The sequence below is a fragment of the Anopheles stephensi genome, chromosome 3 (assembly GCF_013141755.1).
Source record: "Anopheles stephensi strain Indian chromosome 3, UCI_ANSTEP_V1.0, whole genome shotgun sequence".
Lineage (NCBI taxonomy): Eukaryota > Metazoa > Arthropoda > Insecta > Diptera > Culicidae > Anopheles > Anopheles stephensi.
The window spans coordinates 8,147,083-8,169,411 of record NC_050203.1 but is presented as its reverse complement, the minus strand read 5'-3'; the positions used below and the strand labels follow the sequence as shown (position 1 = coordinate 8,169,411).

The window sequence follows — 22,329 nt, the reverse complement described above, 5'->3', positions numbered from 1 at the left end:
TCCTATCTGACTTCCATCCTACCGATGGCGTCGCTCAAACTTTACCATGATGGGATCTTTCGTGCGCAATATTATATCCGCAACAAATACCAGCTCTGCGCGCTCGGTAACCGGCAACACACGAAAGTTCGTCAATATCGCACCGAGCACCGTTTTCAGCTCCAGGATAGCGAACCGTTGGCCGATACAATTTCTTGGCCCGGCACTGAACGGAACGTACGCGTACGGGCTCTGTTGAATTTGGATAATTAGTATAATTAATTAATTTGCATGAAAATATTTTGAATTGTTATTGCATGAAAAATAAACAACACTTGACAACACTACGAGCAGAGAGTATAAACCAGACGCCAATGTAAGAAAAGTGAACTAGAGTAATTGAATTATGTACAAATCTGACGGTTGAATAAACATTACAAAAGCAACTTCCAAACGCATAACACATATTCAATTATCCGCTCCAGTTTTAGAAATTCCCAAATATCACAAGTTTCCTCCCTTCACGACCGGTGTAATTTATACATTTGGTCCTTCGAACCGGATCGGTGAAAGGAAGCATTACGTGCAGTGAAACTTGCAGCAGGACACTACGTGTTCACAGATTTGGGAATAAACGGCACTACGTACCGTTTATGTACAGTGGTGATTCAAAGTGTGATATTTCTCCGTTTAAACCCGTTGTGTTTTTCATTTCCTTTGGTTGCCCCGCTATCACGGGCAAAGGAGACGTTTGTGAAGTGTTCGTGAAGATTACATCGTGTCACGAACAAGGAACAGAAAAGCGAGTGTGTAGTTCGATCGGAACGCGTAAGAAAACCGACGCCACCCACGCCATTTCAAATTTGGCACCCATAACTGCAACGACACCCATTGCGTTTTCAAATTTGCGCCATTCGAAATTTGGTTTTGCGTACAAGTTGCATCCAAGTTACAGTGAGATTATCCTACGCGCCAAAAATTCAAAGAGAAAATGGCGAAACAATTAAAAGCGTTTCAACTGAAAAAACGCCAAGCTGCCGAGCTAATTAAAACCGTGGAACAGTTCACCAGTGAATATACCGATGATAGAGTGAGTGAAGTATCAGTGTGTCTAGACCAGCTGGAAAGGTATTACGAAGATTTTCTCCAGGCAAGCGCGAAAGTTTCGGAGCTAGATGAGGATGGGGCGGAAACGTATGTGGCGGAACGTTGCGAAATGGACACGCGTTACCGACGCGTGAAGGGTTTCCTTCTACGAAGGCAACCCTCGAACCCGGGTGTGAGTGATTCGGTGTTGATCGCGAATTCAACGATGAATACTACGGGACGATCGAGTGCTGTGAATGTGCGTCTGCCGAAAATCGAATTACCTACGTTTGATGGTGATTCTACCAAGTGGCTTACTTTCCGGGACCGATTTGTAGCTATGATTGATTCTTCCGCGGACATTCCTAACATCATGAAGCTGCAATATCTGCTGTCGTCGTTAAAGGGTGATGCTGGATTGCTCTTCGAGCATACCACCTTAACAGCAGATAATTACGACGTGACGTGGACTGCCTTGCTGAAGCGATACGACAACCCGCGTACGCTTGTTCGCGAGTACTACCGGAAGATTCATCACCTACCGACAGTGAGCCGTGAAAGGGTGGATGAATTGGCGCAGCTCGTGGATGAATTCACGCGGCACGTGAACGGGCTGAAGAAACTCGACGAGCCCGTTGAGTACTGGGATACGCCGCTCGCCAACCTCTTGCTGATGAAACTGGACACGGCGACCATCTTGGCTTGGGAAAACCATTCAGCACAGCACACGAAAGATAAGTACAAGGAGTTAGTAGATTTCCTTCATAGTCGTGTCCGAATCCTTAAGTCAACGCGTGAGTTTTCCCATACTGAACTAAATACGAGAATGGTGGCCGGTAGCAAAAAAATATTCGAACATAGACCAAGGTTGGTGGGTAACACAGCGACGGCAGGAAGAGCAATACCGCATATGTCAGCGCCACAGCCACCACAACCACCGTGCATTTTTGGTTGCACGGAGGCTCACCATTTGCGGGCTTGTCCGGAATTCGCAAATAAGGACGTACCCCAACGGCGGGAAATCGCAACACGAGAACGGCTGTGTTGGAATTGCCTGAATCGTCATCACCAAGTGAGGGATTGCCGCTCGTCGTACCGGTGCACTACGTGCAAGGCACGACACCATTCACTACTACATGTGAATTCAGCGGTGACCATGGCTGCGCAATCCGATGAGGAAATGGTTCTTCTGGAAACGGTCCTTCTCCAGCTCGTGGATGATCACGGCAACACGTATGATGCGCGGGCACTTCTCGATTCGGGATCGATGTGCAATTTCGTTTCCGAAACCATGGCGCAGCGATTGCTAACACCGTTGTCAAAGGTAGACGTTGCCATATCTGGTATAGGGCAACACATGCAGCACGTCAAGGGTTCCATTACAGCGGCCGTTCAATCGAAAGGGGCTGACTTCTCTACAACAATGGAATTTCTTGTACTAAAGACTCCGTCGGCAGATCTTCCAACCACACCGATAAACGTAGAGTCGTGGTTCCTCCCGAATATAAAATTGGCTGATCCTACTTTCCACGTCCCCGGAAAGGTAGATGTGGTTATTGGCGGTGATACATTTTGGGAACTACATACTGGAAGGAAGCGGTCACTGGGCGAAGGAAAACCATGGTTGTTGGAGACACCGTTTGGATGGGCGATCTCTGGGAATACTTCCCGTTGTTCTGGGCCCAATTTGCGGTTGTGTCACCTGGCAACCAATGAAGGTGACATTGCAGCTTCGCTACAACGGTTCTGGGAGGCTGAGAGCATTTTAGAAGGCCCTGCGTTGTCTTTGGAAGAAGACCTGTGTGACAAGTATTATGCTTCCACGACTACGCGAAATGCTCAAGGTCGCTATGTCGTGTCGTTGCCGCGAAATGCCAAACCGGAGAAAGTCCTGGGTTTGTCAAGGGATATAGCAGATCGGCGTTTGTTGGGAGTTGAACGGCGGCTAAAGGCCAATCCTGTAATGGAAAAGGAGTATAAAAGGTTCATGGTAGAATACGAGCAGTTGGGACACATGGTGAAACTCACCGAACCTGTCGACGATAGTGAGCCGCACTGCTACATCCCTCATCATGCCGTGATTAAGGAGTCGAGTTCTTCAACCAAGGTTCGTGTTGTTTTCGATGCATCCTGCAAAACAACATCGGGCTACTCCTTGAACGACACCTTACTCATTGGCCCAACGGTACAAGATGATCTGCTCACAATCATCTTGCGATTCAGGAAGCATTCTGTCGCATTAGTGGCAGACGTGGAGAAGATGTACAGGCAGATCCTGCATTATGATAAAGATCGAAAACTGCTACGCATTCGATATCGGGAACGTTCAACCGAACCAATAGCAACGTATGAGCTACAAACGGTGACCTACGGTACTGCATCAGCTCCGTTCTTGGCCACTCGTACGTTGCAACAAATCGCGCATGACAACAAACAGGAGTACCCCAAAGCCGTAGACCCGGTTCTGCATGATTTTTATGTGGATGACTTGCTGACTGGTGCAGCAAGTGTTTCAGAAGCCATCGAAACACGTAAACAGATATCATCGATGTTGGAATCAGCGGGCTTCTCACTAAAGAAATGGGCGTCGAACATACCGGCTGCGCTTGATGGTGTTCCAAGCGCCGATTTGGCCATCAAATCAGTTCTAGACTGGCAAGAAGACCAAGCAGTCTCAACACTGGGCTTGGTTTGGGAACCATCCAACGATATGTTTCGGTTTCGGGTGGATTTGCCAACCCCTGCAGAAGAGCTGACACGATGCCTGGTGTTATCATACACGGCCAGAATCTTCGATCCTCTTGGTCTGTTGGGACCAACGGTGATACTCGCCAAGATGTTCCTGCAACGCCTATGGGGATTGAAGCACGAGGGGAAGACGCTGGACTGGAATCGTCCGCTACCAGCGGAGATTCAGGAAGAGTGGAGGAGGTTCCACTCAACGCTCTATGTGTTACGCGAACTGCGAGTACCTCGATTGGTGGCACATAGCAATCCGGAAAGGCTGCAGCTGCATCTCTTCGCGGATGCATCTCAAGGAGCCTATGGAGCATGTTGTTACGTACGCTCGGATTCGACACGGGGCTCTACGGTTAGATTGCTAGCGGCTAAGTCCAAGGTGGTGTCCCTCTCAAACACACATTCCATCGCCAGATTAGAACTGTGTGCAGCACGGCTAGCAGTACACCTGTTCCAGAAGGTGATTCGAGCACTCAACGTTTCATCGTCGACGGTTATCTGTTGGACAGATTCCATGACCGTCATGCATTGGCTCAAATCATCACCTCGTCGATGGAAGCCGTTCGTCGCCAACAGGGTGGCGCAAATACAAGAGGAGACCCGAATTTCATGCTGGCGTCATGTTCCTGGTAGCGATAACCCGGCGGATGATATATCGCGCGGGTTGAGGCCCGAAGAGTTACTGCAGTGCGAGCGATGGTGGCAGGGGCCACGTTGGTTGTCCTACGGACAGGAAGAGTGGCCGGTGGAACCAGTACTCGCGAAAGAGAACGAGACGGACATCGAGGAGCGGTTAGCGGTGTCCAAAATAGTCATCACCTCTACGACGTGTGACTTTAGCAACACACTTTTCGCACGTTATTCCTCGTACGGCAAGTTGCGAAGGGTTGTTGCTTATTGCTTGCGAATCCTCTCCAACCTCAGGGCGAGCAAGTCAACGTCGATCAACAGCGTCAAGCGGAATACGGACATGAAGACGCTATTGAGTTCCGTTCCACCGCTTACAGCGGCGGAGTTGCAGGATGCGGAACTGAGGTTGTGTCAACGGGCACAACATGATTCGTTTGCGGAGGAGATGGACGACCTGAAACGAGGAAAGCTGGTGAGCGGAAGGTCGAGACTAAAGTGGTTGTCTCCATACCTCGACCCAAAGGGTGTGTTACGCGTCGGTGGCCGGCTTGGTAACGCCAACATACCAGAGTCAACCAAACATCCGATTGTCCTCGCTGCATCACATCGGCTGTCGACACTACTGGTCGAGAACACTCATCATCAAAAGATGCACGCGGGGCCACAATTCATGTTAGCAACAATCCGGCAGAAGTTTTGGTTGATTGGGGGCCGAAACTTAGCAAAGAGCGTGTACCATCGATGCCACACATGCTTTCGGAACAAGCCAACGCTGGTGAAACAGGCGGTAGCTGATTTGCCTAAGTCACGAGTGACACCAACGCGACCGTTTGCCGTCAGCGGCGTCGACTACTGTGGGCCGTTTTTGTTAAAGTCGACCGTCCGCAACCGAAGCCCAACGAAGGCATACATCGCGATATTCGTATGTTTCGCGACAAGGGCAGTCCATATCGAGCTGGTGAGTGATCTCACATCGACTGCTTTCCTATCAGCACTACGTCGCTTTGTCGCGAGACGTGGTAAAGTAGCCGAATTGCATTCGGACAATGCAACGACGTTCAAGGGCGCGGCACACGAGTTGCATCGCATCTATAGGATGCTGAAAATCGATGAGGGTGATAGGAGAGCGATCTTTGATTGGTGCGCAGAGAACGAACTGGTATGGAAGTTTATCCCCCCGCGTGCGCCTCATTTTGGAGGACTTTGGGAAGCGGCAGTTAAGTCCGCTAAAAGGCATCTGTTAAAGACGATAGGAGTTAGAAGTGTGACGCAAGAAAATATGCTTACCCTTCTGGCACAAGTTGAGCTTTGTTTAAATTCGCGTCCATTGATACCAATATCAGATGAGCCAACAGATTTGGAAGCACTAACCCCGGGCCATTTCTTGATAGGGAGTAGCATGCAGGCGGTACCACAAGTAGATCTTAGCAAGATTTCTCCGAACCGTTTGAAGGAGTACCAATTAGTGCAAAGGCAGATGCAAGAGATTTGGGCACGGTGGTACCCAGAATATCTACAGCAGCTACAGGCCAGGGCAAAGCACGCGAACAATACACCGGTGAAGCTAGAAGTGAACCAATTAGTGATCGTGAAAGAAGACAATACCCCACCTGCAGTTTGGCCAAAAGGGCGAATAACAGCTTTGCACCCAGGAAAGGACGGTGTAGTGAGAGTAGTAACTTTACGAGTGGGCACAGGAAAAGAAATTGTTCGAGCCGTCAGTAGAATCGCGTTACTACCCAATCCAATCGAACAGAGAGGTTAGAGCGGAAGAAGGATACACGTGCGAAATAGTAAACAACAGTTGTTGACATTTGGAGCGTCAAGTCAAGTTAAGTTTACACGTCGATCACATAGTTTCATGCATTTAAAAGAATTCTCTTTTGGTGGCCGGAATGTTGAATTTGGATAATTAGTATGATTAATTAATTTGCATGAAATTCGCGTAGCAAAAAAATATTCGAACATAGACCAAGGTTGGTGGGTAACACAGCGACGGCAGGAAGAGCAATACCGCATATGTCAGCGCCACAGCCACCACAACCACCGTGCATTTTTGGTTGCACGGAGGCTCACCATTTGCGGGCTTGTCCGGAATTCGCAAATAAGGACGTACCCCAACGGCGGGAAATCGCAACACGAGAACGGCTGTGTTGGAATTGCCTGAATCGTCATCACCAAGTGAGGGATTGCCGCTCGTCGTACCGGTGCACTACGTGCAAGGCACGACACCATTCACTACTACATGTGAATTCAGCGGTGACCATGGCTGCGCAATCCGATGAGGAAATGGTTCTTCTGGAAACGGTCCTTCTCCAGCTCGTGGATGATCACGGCAACACGTATGATGCGCGGGCACTTCTCGATTCGGGATCGATGTGCAATTTCGTTTCCGAAACCATGGCGCAGCGATTGCTAACACCGTTGTCAAAGGTAGACGTTGCCATATCTGGTATAGGGCAACACATGCAGCACGTCAAGGGTTCCATTACAGCGGCCGTTCAATCGAAAGGGGCTGACTTCTCTACAACAATGGAATTTCTTGTACTAAAGACTCCGTCGGCAGATCTTCCAACCACACCGATAAACGTAGAGTCGTGGTTCCTCCCGAATATAAAATTGGCTGATCCTACTTTCCACGTCCCCGGAAAGGTAGATGTGGTTATTGGCGGTGATACATTTTGGGAACTACATACTGGAAGGAAGCGGTCACTGGGCGAAGGAAAACCATGGTTGTTGGAGACACCGTTTGGATGGGCGATCTCTGGGAATACTTCCCGTTGTTCTGGGCCCAATTTGCGGTTGTGTCACCTGGCAACCAATGAAGGTGACATTGCAGCTTCGCTACAACGGTTCTGGGAGGCTGAGAGCATTTTAGAAGGCCCTGCGTTGTCTTTGGAAGAAGACCTGTGTGACAAGTATTATGCTTCCACGACTACGCGAAATGCTCAAGGTCGCTATGTCGTGTCGTTGCCGCGAAATGCCAAACCGGAGAAAGTCCTGGGTTTGTCAAGGGATATAGCAGATCGGCGTTTGTTGGGAGTTGAACGGCGGCTAAAGGCCAATCCTGTAATGGAAAAGGAGTATAAAAGGTTCATGGTAGAATACGAGCAGTTGGGACACATGGTGAAACTCACCGAACCTGTCGACGATAGTGAGCCGCACTGCTACATCCCTCATCATGCCGTGATTAAGGAGTCGAGTTCTTCAACCAAGGTTCGTGTTGTTTTCGATGCATCCTGCAAAACAACATCGGGCTACTCCTTGAACGACACCTTACTCATTGGCCCAACGGTACAAGATGATCTGCTCACAATCATCTTGCGATTCAGGAAGCATTCTGTCGCATTAGTGGCAGACGTGGAGAAGATGTACAGGCAGATCCTGCATTATGATAAAGATCGAAAACTGCTACGCATTCGATATCGGGAACGTTCAACCGAACCAATAGCAACGTATGAGCTACAAACGGTGACCTACGGTACCGCATCAGCTCCGTTCTTGGCCACTCGTACGTTGCAACAAATTGCGCATGACAACAAACAGGAGTACCCCAAAGCCGTAGACCCGGTTCTGCATGATTTTTATGTGGATGACTTGCTGACTGGTGCAGCAAGTGTTTCAGAAGCCATCGAGACACGTAAACAGATATCATCGATGTTGGAATCAGCGGGCTTCTCACTAAAGAAATGGGCGTCGAACATACCGGCTGCGCTTGATGGTGTTTCAAGCGCCGATTTGGCCATCAAATCAGTTCTAGACTGGCAAGAAGACCAAGCAGTCTCAACACTGGGCTTGGTTTGGGAACCATCCAACGATATGTTTCGGTTTCGGGTGGATTTGCCAACCCCTGCAGAAGAGCTGACACGATGCCTGGTGTTATCATACACGGCCAGAATCTTCGATCCTCTTGGTCTGTTGGGACCAACGGTGATACTCGCCAAGATGTTCCTGCAACGCCTATGGGGATTGAAGCACGAGGGGAAGACGCTGGACTGGAATCGTCCGCTACCAGCGGAGATTCAGGAAGAGTGGAGGAGGTTCCACTCAACGCTCTATGTGTTACGCGAACTGCGAGTACCTCGATTGGTGGCACATAGCAATCCGGAAAGGCTGCAGCTGCATCTCTTCGCGGATGCATCTCAAGGAGCCTATGGAGCATGTTGTTACGTACGCTCGGATTCGACACGGGGCTCTACGGTTAGATTGCTAGCGGCTAAGTCCAAGGTGGTGTCCCTCTCAAACACACATTCCATCGCCAGATTAGAACTGTGTGCAGCACGGCTAGCAGTACACCTGTTCCAGAAGGTGATTCGAGCACTCAACGTTTCATCGTCGACGGTTATCTGTTGGACAGATTCCATGACCGTCATGCATTGGCTCAAATCATCACCTCGTCGATGGAAGCCGTTCGTCGCCAACAGGGTGGCGCAAATACAAGAGGAGACCCGAATTTCATGCTGGCGTCATGTTCCTGGTAGCGATAACCCGGCGGATGATATATCGCGCGGGTTGAGGCCCGAAGAGTTACTGCAGTGCGAGCGATGGTGGCAGGGGCCACGTTGGTTGTCCTACGGACAGGAAGAGTGGCCGGTGGAACCAGTACTCGCGAAAGAGAACGAGACGGACATCGAGGAGCGGTTAGCGGTGTCCAAAATAGTCATCACCTCTACGACGTGTGACTTTAGCAACACACTTTTCGCACGTTATTCCTCGTACGGCAAGTTGCGAAGGGTTGTTGCTTATTGCTTGCGAATCCTCTCCAACCTCAGGGCGAGCAAGTCAACGTCGATCAACAGCGTCAAGCGGAATACGGACATGAAGACGCTATTGAGTTCCGTTCCACCGCTTACAGCGGCGGAGTTGCAGGATGCGGAACTGAGGTTGTGTCAACGGGCACAACATGATTCGTTTGCGGAGGAGATGGACGACCTGAAACGAGGAAAGCTGGTGAGCGGAAGGTCGAGACTAAAGTGGTTGTCTCCATACCTCGACCCAAAGGGTGTGTTACGCGTCGGTGGCCGGCTTGGTAACGCCAACATACCAGAGTCAACCAAACATCCGATTGTCCTCGCTGCATCACATCGGCTGTCGACACTACTGGTCGAGAACACTCATCATCAAAAGATGCACGCGGGGCCACAATTCATGTTAGCAACAATCCGGCAGAAGTTTTGGTTGATTGGGGGCCGAAACTTAGCAAAGAGCGTGTACCATCGATGCCACACATGCTTTCGGAACAAGCCAACGCTGGTGAAACAGGCGGTAGCTGATTTGCCTAAGTCACGAGTGACACCAACGCGACCGTTTGCCGTCAGCGGCGTCGACTACTGTGGGCCGTTTTTGTTAAAGTCGACCGTCCGCAACCGAAGCCCAACGAAGGCATACATCGCGATATTCGTATGTTTCGCGACAAGGGCAGTCCATATCGAGCTGGTGAGTGATCTCACATCGACTGCTTTCCTATCAGCACTACGTCGCTTTGTCGCGAGACGTGGTAAAGTAGCCGAATTGCATTCGGACAATGCAACGACGTTCAAGGGCGCGGCACACGAGTTGCATCGCATCTATAGGATGCTGAAAATCGATGAGGGTGATAGGAGAGCGATCTTTGATTGGTGCGCAGAGAACGAACTGGTATGGAAGTTTATCCCCCCGCGTGCGCCTCATTTTGGAGGACTTTGGGAAGCGGCAGTTAAGTCCGCTAAAAGGCATCTGTTAAAGACGATAGGAGTTAGAAGTGTGACGCAAGAAAATATGCTTACCCTTCTGGCACAAGTTGAGCTTTGTTTAAATTCGCGTCCATTGATACCAATATCAGATGAGCCAACAGATTTGGAAGCACTAACCCCGGGCCATTTCTTGATAGGGAGTAGCATGCAGGCGGTACCACAAGTAGATCTTAGCAAGATTTCTCCGAACCGTTTGAAGGAGTACCAATTAGTGCAAAGGCAGATGCAAGAGATTTGGGCACGGTGGTACCCAGAATATCTACAGCAGCTACAGGCCAGGGCAAAGCACGCGAACAATACACCGGTGAAGCTAGAAGTGAACCAATTAGTGATCGTGAAAGAAGACAATACCCCACCTGCAGTTTGGCCAAAAGGGCGAATAACAGCTTTGCACCCAGGAAAGGACGGTGTAGTGAGAGTAGTAACTTTACGAGTGGGCACAGGAAAAGAAATTGTTCGAGCCGTCAGCAGAATCGCGTTACTACCCAATCCAATCGAACAGAGAGGTTAGAGCGGAAGAAGGATACACGTGGGAAATAGTAAACAACAGTTGTTGACATTTGGAGCGTCAAGTCAAGTTAAGTTTACACGTCGATCACATAGTTTCATGCATTTAAAAGAATTCTCTTTTGGTGGCCGGAATGTTGAATTTGGATAATTAGTATAATTAATTAATTTGCATGAAAATATTTTGAATTGTTATTGCATGAAAAATAAACAACACTTGACAACACTACGAGCAGAGAGTATAAACCAGACGCCAATGTAAGAAAAGTGAACTAGAGTAATTGAATTATGTACAAATCTGACGGTTGAATAAACATTACAAAAGCAACTTCCAAACGCATAACACATATTCAATTATCCGCTACAGTTTTAGAAATTCCCAAATATCACAAGTTTCCTCCCTTCACGACCGGTGTAATTTATACATTTGGTCCTTCGAACCGGATTAAAGTATACCCGGAATGCTCGACATACCTGCGCCACCTGTTCCACCGTTCCCGTAAGACCGAGCAGCTTCGGCGAAAACTCCTTCACGTACTTGCCCACAATCTCTTTGGTGTCACGCTGCGGATCGACTGTGATGAATATCGGCTGCACCGGTTCCGCATCCTTTTCCTTCTCCAGATTGTCAACCACGGCCGCCATCTTCTCCAGCTCGTCCGGGCAGATGTCGGGACAGTGCGTGAAGCCAAAGTAGATCAGCAACCATTTGCCAGCAAAGTCAGCCGATTTGCGCGGATTGCCCTCGGAGTCGATTAGATCCCACTTGCCGCCGATGGCTGCCTTGCCCAGCTGGCGCTTCCGTTCCCGCATCAGTGCCTGCTCCTTCTCGTCCTTCACGTACCACATGAACCCGAGCACCCCGATACCGGCGGTGGCAATAAATGCGAAACTTTTCCACGTGATCGGACCTTTGCCCTTCATGGGATCGGACTGGCGCGTTGTGTGCTGAAACCGGCTCACCATGGACGCATGTTTGGGCAACCGGACCTGATTGGTGGTGGCGAGTTTTGTTCCGGCGCTTCCGAACAATCCGGCACTCCCACTCATCTCGCGTAAACTTCGGCAGGAAAATCTTAGCAGCATGTTCGACATGTTGATGCACCCTAGAAATGCAGTTTTTTGTACGGCACTAAATATTTACACACATTTAAACAATTTGTGTAATTACTTTGCACTGTTTTCTTCGAGCCGGCAATGTTGTTACGTACGCTCGGATTCGACACGGGGCTCTACGGTTAGATTCCATGAAACACTTGACAACACTACGAGCAGAGAGTATAAACCAGACGCCAATGTAAGAAAAGTGAACTAGAGTAATTGAATTATGTACAAATCTGACGGTTGAATAAACATTACAAAAGCAACTTCCAAACGCATAACACATATTCAATTATCCGCTCCAGTTTTAGAAATTCCCAAATATCACAAGTTTCCTCCCTTCACGACCGGTGTAATTTATACATTTGGTCCTTCGAACCGGATCGGTGAAAGGAAGCATTACGTGCAGTGAAACTTGCAGCAGGACACTACGTGTTCACAGATTTGGGAATAAACGGCACTACGTACCGTTTATGTACAGTGGTGATTCAAAGTGTGATATTTCTCCGTTTAAACCCGTTGTGTTTTTCATTTCCTTTGGTTGCCCCGCTATCACGGGCAAAGGAGACGTTTGTGAAGTGTTCGTGAAGATTACATCGTGTCACGAACAAGGAACAGAAAAGCGAGTGTGTAGTTCGATCGGAACGCGTAAGAAAACCGACGCCACCCACGCCATTTCAAATTTGGCACCCATAACTGCAACGACACCCATTGCGTTTTCAAATTTGCGCCATTCGAAATTTGGTTTTGCGTACAAGTTGCATCCAAGTTACAGTGAGATTATCCTACGCGCCAAAAATTCAAAGAGAAAATGGCGAAACAATTAAAAGCGTTTCAACTGAAAAAACGCCAAGCTGCCGAGCTAATTAAAACCGTGGAACAGTTCACCAGTGAATATACCGATGATAGAGTGAGTGAAGTATCAGTGTGTCTAGACCAGCTGGAAAGGTATTACGAAGATTTTCTCCAGGCAAGCGCGAAAGTTTCGGAGCTAGATGAGGATGGGGCGGAAACGTATGTGGCGGAACGTTGCGAAATGGACACGCGTTACCGACGCGTGAAGGGTTTCCTTCTACGAAGGCAACCCTCGAACCCGGGTGTGAGTGATTCGGTGTTGATCGCGAATTCAACGATGAATACTACGGGACGATCGAGTGCTGTGAATGTGCGTCTGCCGAAAATCGAATTACCTACGTTTGATGGTGATTCTACCAAGTGGCTTACTTTCCGGGACCGATTTGTAGCTATGATTGATTCTTCCGCGGACATTCCTAACATCATGAAGCTGCAATATCTGCTGTCGTCGTTAAAGGGTGATGCTGGATTGCTCTTCGAGCATACCACCTTAACAGCAGATAATTACGACGTGACGTGGACTGCCTTGCTGAAGCGATACGACAACCCGCGTACGCTTGTTCGCGAGTACTACCGGAAGATTCATCACCTACCGACAGTGAGCCGTGAAAGGGTGGATGAATTGGCGCAGCTCGTGGATGAATTCACGCGGCACGTGAACGGGCTGAAGAAACTCGACGAGCCCGTTGAGTACTGGGATACGCCGCTCGCCAACCTCTTGCTGATGAAACTGGACACGGCGACCATCTTGGCTTGGGAAAACCATTCAGCACAGCACACGAAAGATAAGTACAAGGAGTTAGTAGATTTCCTTCATAGTCGTGTCCGAATCCTTAAGTCAACGCGTGAGTTTTCCCATACTGAACTAAATACGAGAATGGTGGCCGGTAGCAAAAAAATATTCGAACATAGACCAAGGTTGGTGGGTAACACAGCGACGGCAGGAAGAGCAATACCGCATATGTCAGCGCCACAGCCACCACAACCACCGTGCATTTTTGGTTGCACGGAGGCTCACCATTTGCGGGCTTGTCCGGAATTCGCAAATAAGGACGTACCCCAACGGCGGGAAATCGCAACACGAGAACGGCTGTGTTGGAATTGCCTGAATCGTCATCACCAAGTGAGGGATTGCCGCTCGTCGTACCGGTGCACTACGTGCAAGGCACGACACCATTCACTACTACATGTGAATTCAGCGGTGACCATGGCTGCGCAATCCGATGAGGAAATGGTTCTTCTGGAAACGGTCCTTCTCCAGCTCGTGGATGATCACGGCAACACGTATGATGCGCGGGCACTTCTCGATTCGGGATCGATGTGCAATTTCGTTTCCGAAACCATGGCGCAGCGATTGCTAACACCGTTGTCAAAGGTAGACGTTGCCATATCTGGTATAGGGCAACACATGCAGCACGTCAAGGGTTCCATTACAGCGGCCGTTCAATCGAAAGGGGCTGACTTCTCTACAACAATGGAATTTCTTGTACTAAAGACTCCGTCGGCAGATCTTCCAACCACACCGATAAACGTAGAGTCGTGGTTCCTCCCGAATATAAAATTGGCTGATCCTACTTTCCACGTCCCCGGAAAGGTAGATGTGGTTATTGGCGGTGATACATTTTGGGAACTACATACTGGAAGGAAGCGGTCACTGGGCGAAGGAAAACCATGGTTGTTGGAGACACCGTTTGGATGGGCGATCTCTGGGAATACTTCCCGTTGTTCTGGGCCCAATTTGCGGTTGTGTCACCTGGCAACCAATGAAGGTGACATTGCAGCTTCGCTACAACGGTTCTGGGAGGCTGAGAGCATTTTAGAAGGCCCTGCGTTGTCTTTGGAAGAAGACCTGTGTGACAAGTATTATGCTTCCACGACTACGCGAAATGCTCAAGGTCGCTATGTCGTGTCGTTGCCGCGAAATGCCAAACCGGAGAAAGTCCTGGGTTTGTCAAGGGATATAGCAGATCGGCGTTTGTTGGGAGTTGAACGGCGGCTAAAGGCCAATCCTGTAATGGAAAAGGAGTATAAAAGGTTCATGGTAGAATACGAGCAGTTGGGACACATGGTGAAACTCACCGAACCTGTCGACGATAGTGAGCCGCACTGCTACATCCCTCATCATGCCGTGATTAAGGAGTCGAGTTCTTCAACCAAGGTTCGTGTTGTTTTCGATGCATCCTGCAAAACAACATCGGGCTACTCCTTGAACGACACCTTACTCATTGGCCCAACGGTACAAGATGATCTGCTCACAATCATCTTGCGATTCAGGAAGCATTCTGTCGCATTAGTGGCAGACGTGGAGAAGATGTACAGGCAGATCCTGCATTATGATAAAGATCGAAAACTGCTACGCATTCGATATCGGGAACGTTCAACCGAACCAATAGCAACGTATGAGCTACAAACGGTGACCTACGGTACTGCATCAGCTCCGTTCTTGGCCACTCGTACGTTGCAACAAATCGCGCATGACAACAAACAGGAGTACCCCAAAGCCGTAGACCCGGTTCTGCATGATTTTTATGTGGATGACTTGCTGACTGGTGCAGCAAGTGTTTCAGAAGCCATCGAAACACGTAAACAGATATCATCGATGTTGGAATCAGCGGGCTTCTCACTAAAGAAATGGGCGTCGAACATACCGGCTGCGCTTGATGGTGTTCCAAGCGCCGATTTGGCCATCAAATCAGTTCTAGACTGGCAAGAAGACCAAGCAGTCTCAACACTGGGCTTGGTTTGGGAACCATCCAACGATATGTTTCGGTTTCGGGTGGATTTGCCAACCCCTGCAGAAGAGCTGACACGATGCCTGGTGTTATCATACACGGCCAGAATCTTCGATCCTCTTGGTCTGTTGGGACCAACGGTGATACTCGCCAAGATGTTCCTGCAACGCCTATGGGGATTGAAGCACGAGGGGAAGACGCTGGACTGGAATCGTCCGCTACCAGCGGAGATTCAGGAAGAGTGGAGGAGGTTCCACTCAACGCTCTATGTGTTACGCGAACTGCGAGTACCTCGATTGGTGGCACATAGCAATCCGGAAAGGCTGCAGCTGCATCTCTTCGCGGATGCATCTCAAGGAGCCTATGGAGCATGTTGTTACGTACGCTCGGATTCGACACGGGGCTCTACGGTTAGATTGCTAGCGGCTAAGTCCAAGGTGGTGTCCCTCTCAAACACACATTCCATCGCCAGATTAGAACTGTGTGCAGCACGGCTAGCAGTACACCTGTTCCAGAAGGTGATTCGAGCACTCAACGTTTCATCGTCGACGGTTATCTGTTGGACAGATTCCATGACCGTCATGCATTGGCTCAAATCATCACCTCGTCGATGGAAGCCGTTCGTCGCCAACAGGGTGGCGCAAATACAAGAGGAGACCCGAATTTCATGCTGGCGTCATGTTCCTGGTAGCGATAACCCGGCGGATGATATATCGCGCGGGTTGAGGCCCGAAGAGTTACTGCAGTGCGAGCGATGGTGGCAGGGGCCACGTTGGTTGTCCTACGGACAGGAAGAGTGGCCGGTGGAACCAGTACTCGCGAAAGAGAACGAGACGGACATCGAGGAGCGGTTAGCGGTGTCCAAAATAGTCATCACCTCTACGACGTGTGACTTTAGCAACACACTTTTCGCACGTTATTCCTCGTACGGCAAGTTGCGAAGGGTTGTTGCTTATTGCTTGCGAATCCTCTCCAACCTCAGGGCGAGCAAGTCAACGTCGATCAACAGCGTCAAGCGGAATACGGACATGAAGACGCTATTGAGTTCCGTTCCACCGCTTACAGCGGCGGAGTTGCAGGATGCGGAACTGAGGTTGTGTCAACGGGCACAACATGATTCGTTTGCGGAGGAGATGGACGACCTGAAACGAGGAAAGCTGGTGAGCGGAAGGTCGAGACTAAAGTGGTTGTCTCCATACCTCGACCCAAAGGGTGTGTTACGCGTCGGTGGCCGGCTTGGTAACGCCAACATACCAGAGTCAACCAAACATCCGATTGTCCTCGCTGCATCACATCGGCTGTCGACACTACTGGTCGAGAACACTCATCATCAAAAGATGCACGCGGGGCCACAATTCATGTTAGCAACAATCCGGCAGAAGTTTTGGTTGATTGGGGGCCGAAACTTAGCAAAGAGCGTGTACCATCGATGCCACACATGCTTTCGGAACAAGCCAACGCTGGTGAAACAGGCGGTAGCTGATTTGCCTAAGTCACGAGTGACACCAACGCGACCGTTTGCCGTCAGCGGCGTCGACTACTGTGGGCCGTTTTTGTTAAAGTCGACCGTCCGCAACCGAAGCCCAACGAAGGCATACATCGCGATATTCGTATGTTTCGCGACAAGGGCAGTCCATATCGAGCTGGTGAGTGATCTCACATCGACTGCTTTCCTATCAGCACTACGTCGCTTTGTCGCGAGACGTGGTAAAGTAGCCGAATTGCATTCGGACAATGCAACGACGTTCAAGGGCGCGGCACACGAGTTGCATCGCATCTATAGGATGCTGAAAATCGATGAGGGTGATAGGAGAGCGATCTTTGATTGGTGCGCAGAGAACGAACTGGTATGGAAGTTTATCCCCCCGCGTGCGCCTCATTTTGGAGGACTTTGGGAAGCGGCAGTTAAGTCCGCTAAAAGGCATCTGTTAAAGACGATAGGAGTTAGAAGTGTGACGCAAGAAAATATGCTTACCCTTCTGGCACAAGTTGAGCTTTGTTTAAATTCGCGTCCATTGATACCAATATCAGATGAGCCAACAGATTTGGAAGCACTAACCCCGGGCCATTTCTTGATAGGGAGTAGCATGCAGGCGGTACCACAAGTAGATCTTAGCAAGATTTCTCCGAACCGTTTGAAGGAGTACCAATTAGTGCAAAGGCAGATGCAAGAGATTTGGGCACGGTGGTACCCAGAATATCTACAGCAGCTACAGGCCAGGGCAAAGCACGCGAACAATACACCGGTGAAGCTAGAAGTGAACCAATTAGTGATCGTGAAAGAAGACAATACCCCACCTGCAGTTTGGCCAAAAGGGCGAATAACAGCTTTGCACCCAGGAAAGGACGGTGTAGTGAGAGTAGTAACTTTACGAGTGGGCACAGGAAAAGAAATTGTTCGAGCCGTCAGTAGAATCGCGTTACTACCCAATCCAATCGAACAGAGAGGTTAGAGCGGAAGAAGGATACACGTGCGAAATAGTAAACAACAGTTGTTGACATTTGGAGCGTCAAGTCAAGTTAAGTTTACACGTCGATCACATAGTTTCATGCATTTAAAAGAATTCTCTTTTGGTGGCCGGAATGTTGAATTTGGATAATTAGTATGATTAATTAATTTGCATGAAATTCGCGTAGCAAAAAAATATTCGAACATAGACCAAGGTTGGTGGGTAACACAGCGACGGCAGGAAGAGCAATACCGCATATGTCAGCGCCACAGCCACCACAACCACCGTGCATTTTTGGTTGCACGGAGGCTCACCATTTGCGGGCTTGTCCGGAATTCGCAAATAAGGACGTACCCCAACGGCGGGAAATCGCAACACGAGAACGGCTGTGTTGGAATTGCCTGAATCGTCATCACCAAGTGAGGGATTGCCGCTCGTCGTACCGGTGCACTACGTGCAAGGCACGACACCATTCACTACTACATGTGAATTCAGCGGTGACCATGGCTGCGCAATCCGATGAGGAAATGGTTCTTCTGGAAACGGTCCTTCTCCAGCTCGTGGATGATCACGGCAACACGTATGATGCGCGGGCACTTCTCGATTCGGGATCGATGTGCAATTTCGTTTCCGAAACCATGGCGCAGCGATTGCTAACACCGTTGTCAAAGGTAGACGTTGCCATATCTGGTATAGGGCAACACATGCAGCACGTCAAGGGTTCCATTACAGCGGCCGTTCAATCGAAAGGGGCTGACTTCTCTACAACAATGGAATTTCTTGTACTAAAGACTCCGTCGGCAGATCTTCCAACCACACCGATAAACGTAGAGTCGTGGTTCCTCCCGAATATAAAATTGGCTGATCCTACTTTCCACGTCCCCGGAAAGGTAGATGTGGTTATTGGCGGTGATACATTTTGGGAACTACATACTGGAAGGAAGCGGTCACTGGGCGAAGGAAAACCATGGTTGTTGGAGACACCGTTTGGATGGGCGATCTCTGGGAATACTTCCCGTTGTTCTGGGCCCAATTTGCGGTTGTGTCACCTGGCAACCAATGAAGGTGACATTGCAGCTTCGCTACAACGGTTCTGGGAGGCTGAGAGCATTTTAGAAGGCCCTGCGTTGTCTTTGGAAGAAGACCTGTGTGACAAGTATTATGCTTCCACGACTACGCGAAATGCTCAAGGTCGCTATGTCGTGTCGTTGCCGCGAAATGCCAAACCGGAGAAAGTCCTGGGTTTGTCAAGGGATATAGCAGATCGGCGTTTGTTGGGAGTTGAACGGCGGCTAAAGGCCAATCCTGTAATGGAAAAGGAGTATAAAAGGTTCATGGTAGAATACGAGCAGTTGGGACACATGGTGAAACTCACCGAACCTGTCGACGATAGTGAGCCGCACTGCTACATCCCTCATCATGCCGTGATTAAGGAGTCGAGTTCTTCAACCAAGGTTCGTGTTGTTTTCGATGCATCCTGCAAAACAACATCGGGCTACTCCTTGAACGACACCTTACTCATTGGCCCAACGGTACAAGATGATCTGCTCACAATCATCTTGCGATTCAGGAAGCATTCTGTCGCATTAGTGGCAGACGTGGAGAAGATGTACAGGCAGATCCTGCATTATGATAAAGATCGAAAACTGCTACGCATTCGATATCGGGAACGTTCAACCGAACCAATAGCAACGTATGAGCTACAAACGGTGACCTACGGTACCGCATCAGCTCCGTTCTTGGCCACTCGTACGTTGCAACAAATTGCGCATGACAACAAACAGGAGTACCCCAAAGCCGTAGACCCGGTTCTGCATGATTTTTATGTGGATGACTTGCTGACTGGTGCAGCAAGTGTTTCAGAAGCCATCGAGACACGTAAACAGATATCATCGATGTTGGAATCAGCGGGCTTCTCACTAAAGAAATGGGCGTCGAACATACCGGCTGCGCTTGATGGTGTTTCAAGCGCCGATTTGGCCATCAAATCAGTTCTAGACTGGCAAGAAGACCAAGCAGTCTCAACACTGGGCTTGGTTTGGGAACCATCCAACGATATGTTTCGGTTTCGGGTGGATTTGCCAACCCCTGCAGAAGAGCTGACACGATGCCTGGTGTTATCATACACGGCCAGAATCTTCGATCCTCTTGGTCTGTTGGGACCAACGGTGATACTCGCCAAGATGTTCCTGCAACGCCTATGGGGATTGAAGCACGAGGGGAAGACGCTGGACTGGAATCGTCCGCTACCAGCGGAGATTCAGGAAGAGTGGAGGAGGTTCCACTCAACGCTCTATGTGTTACGCGAACTGCGAGTACCTCGATTGGTGGCACATAGCAATCCGGAAAGGCTGCAGCTGCATCTCTTCGCGGATGCATCTCAAGGAGCCTATGGAGCATGTTGTTACGTACGCTCGGATTCGACACGGGGCTCTACGGTTAGATTGCTAGCGGCTAAGTCCAAGGTGGTGTCCCTCTCAAACACACATTCCATCGCCAGATTAGAACTGTGTGCAGCACGGCTAGCAGTACACCTGTTCCAGAAGGTGATTCGAGCACTCAACGTTTCATCGTCGACGGTTATCTGTTGGACAGATTCCATGACCGTCATGCATTGGCTCAAATCATCACCTCGTCGATGGAAGCCGTTCGTCGCCAACAGGGTGGCGCAAATACAAGAGGAGACCCGAATTTCATGCTGGCGTCATGTTCCTGGTAGCGATAACCCGGCGGATGATATATCGCGCGGGTTGAGGCCCGAAGAGTTACTGCAGTGCGAGCGATGGTGGCAGGGGCCACGTTGGTTGTCCTACGGACAGGAAGAGTGGCCGGTGGAACCAGTACTCGCGAAAGAGAACGAGACGGACATCGAGGAGCGGTTAGCGGTGTCCAAAATAGTCATCACCTCTACGACGTGTGACTTTAGCAACACACTTTTCGCACGTTATTCCTCGTACGGCAAGTTGCGAAGGGTTGTTGCTTATTGCTTGCGAATCCTCTCCAACCTCAGGGCGAGCAAGTCAACGTCGATCAACAGCGTCAAGCGGAATACGGACATGAAGACGCTATTGAGTTCCGTTCCACCGCTTACAGCGGCGGAGTTGCAGGATGCGGAACTGAGGTTGTGTCAACGGGCACAACATGATTCGTTTGCGGAGGAGATGGACGACCTGAAACGAGGAAAGCTGGTGAGCGGAAGGTCGAGACTAAAGTGGTTGTCTCCATACCTCGACCCAAAGGGTGTGTTACGCGTCGGTGGCCGGCTTGGTAACGCCAACATACCAGAGTCAACCAAACATCCGATTGTCCTCGCTGCATCACATCGGCTGTCGACACTACTGGTCGAGAACACTCATCATCAAAAGATGCACGCGGGGCCACAATTCATGTTAGCAACAATCCGGCAGAAGTTTTGGTTGATTGGGGGCCGAAACTTAGCAAAGAGCGTGTACCATCGATGCCACACATGCTTTCGGAACAAGCCAACGCTGGTGAAACAGGCGGTAGCTGATTTGCCTAAGTCACGAGTGACACCAACGCGACCGTTTGCCGTCAGCGGCGTCGACTACTGTGGGCCGTTTTTGTTAAAGTCGACCGTCCGCAACCGAAGCCCAACGAAGGCATACATCGCGATATTCGTATGTTTCGCGACAAGGGCAGTCCATATCGAGCTGGTGAGTGATCTCACATCGACTGCTTTCCTATCAGCACTACGTCGCTTTGTCGCGAGACGTGGTAAAGTAGCCGAATTGCATTCGGACAATGCAACGACGTTCAAGGGCGCGGCACACGAGTTGCATCGCATCTATAGGATGCTGAAAATCGATGAGGGTGATAGGAGAGCGATCTTTGATTGGTGCGCAGAGAACGAACTGGTATGGAAGTTTATCCCCCCGCGTGCGCCTCATTTTGGAGGACTTTGGGAAGCGGCAGTTAAGTCCGCTAAAAGGCATCTGTTAAAGACGATAGGAGTTAGAAGTGTGACGCAAGAAAATATGCTTACCCTTCTGGCACAAGTTGAGCTTTGTTTAAATTCGCGTCCATTGATACCAATATCAGATGAGCCAACAGATTTGGAAGCACTAACCCCGGGCCATTTCTTGATAGGGAGTAGCATGCAGGCGGTACCACAAGTAGATCTTAGCAAGATTTCTCCGAACCGTTTGAAGGAGTACCAATTAGTGCAAAGGCAGATGCAAGAGATTTGGGCACGGAGGTACCCAGAATATCTACAGCAGCTACAGGCCAGGGCAAAGCACGCGAACAATACACCGGTGAAGCTAGAAGTGAACCAATTAGTGATCGTGAAAGAAGACAATACCCCACCTGCAGTTTGGCCAAAAGGGCGAATAACAGCTTTGCACCCAGGAAAGGACGGTGTAGTGAGAGTAGTAACTTTACGAGTGGGCACAGGAAAAGAAATTGTTCGAGCCGTCAGCAGAATCGCGTTACTACCCAATCCAATCGAACAGAGAGGTTAGAGCGGAAGAAGGATACACGTGGGAAATAGTAAACAAC

At 49.6% G+C, this 22,329-nt stretch overlaps 6 protein-coding genes across 8 annotated transcripts; 5 read left to right on the top strand and 1 right to left on the bottom strand.

Moving 5' to 3' along the window:
* Positions 1-423: 423 nt before the first annotated feature.
* Positions 424-7,259, top strand: LOC118514439. The gene is made up of 3 exons (XM_036061341.1): positions 424-1,936; positions 6,415-7,023; positions 7,137-7,259. The coding sequence occupies exons 1-3, from the start codon at positions 971-973 to the stop codon at positions 7,257-7,259; spliced, it is 1,698 nt and encodes a 565-aa protein (XP_035917234.1). The 5' UTR covers positions 424-970.
* On the top strand, positions 492-6,344 carry LOC118510510. Of its 2 annotated transcripts, XM_036052420.1 has the most exons (3): positions 492-541; positions 1,758-1,761; positions 4,515-6,344. In XM_036052420.1, exon 3 carries the CDS (start codon positions 4,775-4,777, stop codon positions 6,197-6,199), a length of 1,425 nt encoding a protein of 474 aa, XP_035908313.1. In that variant the 5' UTR covers positions 492-541; positions 1,758-1,761; positions 4,515-4,774; the 3' UTR covers positions 6,200-6,344. The 2 variants fall into 2 exon arrangements, with proteins under 2 accessions (XP_035908313.1, XP_035908312.1); XM_036052419.1 differs by lacking the exons at positions 492-541; positions 1,758-1,761 and adding an exon at positions 2,493-3,178 and having other exon boundaries at positions 3,833-6,344.
* On the top strand, positions 6,973-10,905 carry LOC118510508. The gene is made up of 2 exons (XM_036052417.1): positions 6,973-7,656; positions 8,311-10,905. The coding sequence occupies exons 1-2, from the start codon at positions 7,507-7,509 to the stop codon at positions 10,675-10,677; spliced, it is 2,517 nt and encodes an 838-aa protein (XP_035908310.1). The 5' UTR covers positions 6,973-7,506; the 3' UTR covers positions 10,678-10,905.
* On the bottom strand, positions 10,772-11,876 carry LOC118514438 (protein SCO1 homolog, mitochondrial-like). The gene is made up of 2 exons (XM_036061340.1): positions 11,115-11,876; positions 10,772-10,792 (listed from the first exon to the last, which is right to left on the bottom strand). Exons 1-2 carry the CDS (start codon positions 11,766-11,768, stop codon positions 10,772-10,774), a joined length of 675 nt encoding a protein of 224 aa, XP_035917233.1. The 5' UTR covers positions 11,769-11,876.
* A 162-nt stretch (positions 11,877-12,038) lies between these two features.
* LOC118514435 lies at positions 12,039-22,292 on the top strand. The gene is made up of 2 exons (XM_036061335.1): positions 12,039-13,551; positions 18,030-22,292. Exons 1-2 carry the CDS (start codon positions 12,586-12,588, stop codon positions 22,290-22,292), a joined length of 5,229 nt encoding a protein of 1,742 aa, XP_035917228.1. The 5' UTR covers positions 12,039-12,585.
* LOC118510511 lies at positions 12,107-17,959 on the top strand. Of its 2 annotated transcripts, XM_036052422.1 has the most exons (3): positions 12,107-12,156; positions 13,373-13,376; positions 16,130-17,959. In XM_036052422.1, exon 3 carries the CDS (start codon positions 16,390-16,392, stop codon positions 17,812-17,814), a length of 1,425 nt encoding a protein of 474 aa, XP_035908315.1. In that variant the 5' UTR covers positions 12,107-12,156; positions 13,373-13,376; positions 16,130-16,389; the 3' UTR covers positions 17,815-17,959. The 2 variants fall into 2 exon arrangements, with proteins under 2 accessions (XP_035908315.1, XP_035908314.1); XM_036052421.1 differs by lacking the exons at positions 12,107-12,156; positions 13,373-13,376 and adding an exon at positions 14,108-14,793 and having other exon boundaries at positions 15,448-17,959.
* Positions 22,293-22,329: the final 37 nt, after the last annotated feature.

Excerpts from the sequence above, each read along its gene's own strand:
- LOC118514439 (XM_036061341.1), top strand. The coding sequence starts at position 971 with ATGGCGAAACAATTAAAAGCGTTTCAACTGAAAAAACGCCAAGCTGCC. Across the intron at positions 1,937-6,414 it reads TCGAACATAGACCAAGGTTG|GTGGGTAACACAGCGACGGC; the intron begins GTGGGTAACACA and ends AGACCAAGGTTG. Across the intron at positions 7,024-7,136 it reads TTCCAACCACACCGATAAAC|GAAGCGGTCACTGGGCGAAG; the intron begins GTAGAGTCGTGG and ends ACATACTGGAAG.
- LOC118510510 (XM_036052419.1), top strand. The coding sequence starts at position 3,029 with ATGGAAAAGGAGTATAAAAGGTTCATGGTAGAATACGAGCAGTTGGGA. Across the intron at positions 3,179-3,832 it reads GTTCTTCAACCAAGGTTCGT|GTGTTATCATACACGGCCAG; the intron begins GTTGTTTTCGAT and ends ACACGATGCCTG.
- LOC118510508 (XM_036052417.1), top strand. The coding sequence starts at position 7,507 with ATGGAAAAGGAGTATAAAAGGTTCATGGTAGAATACGAGCAGTTGGGA. Across the intron at positions 7,657-8,310 it reads GTTCTTCAACCAAGGTTCGT|GTGTTATCATACACGGCCAG; the intron begins GTTGTTTTCGAT and ends ACACGATGCCTG.
- LOC118514438 (XM_036061340.1), bottom strand. The coding sequence starts at position 11,768 with ATGTCGAACATGCTGCTAAGATTTTCCTGCCGAAGTTTACGCGAGATG. Across the intron at positions 10,793-11,114 it reads TCCGGGTATACTTTAATCCG|AGAATTCTTTTAAATGCATG; the intron begins GTTCGAAGGACC and ends GGCCACCAAAAG.
- LOC118514435 (XM_036061335.1), top strand. The coding sequence starts at position 12,586 with ATGGCGAAACAATTAAAAGCGTTTCAACTGAAAAAACGCCAAGCTGCC. Across the intron at positions 13,552-18,029 it reads TCGAACATAGACCAAGGTTG|GTGGGTAACACAGCGACGGC; the intron begins GTGGGTAACACA and ends AGACCAAGGTTG.
- LOC118510511 (XM_036052421.1), top strand. The coding sequence starts at position 14,644 with ATGGAAAAGGAGTATAAAAGGTTCATGGTAGAATACGAGCAGTTGGGA. Across the intron at positions 14,794-15,447 it reads GTTCTTCAACCAAGGTTCGT|GTGTTATCATACACGGCCAG; the intron begins GTTGTTTTCGAT and ends ACACGATGCCTG.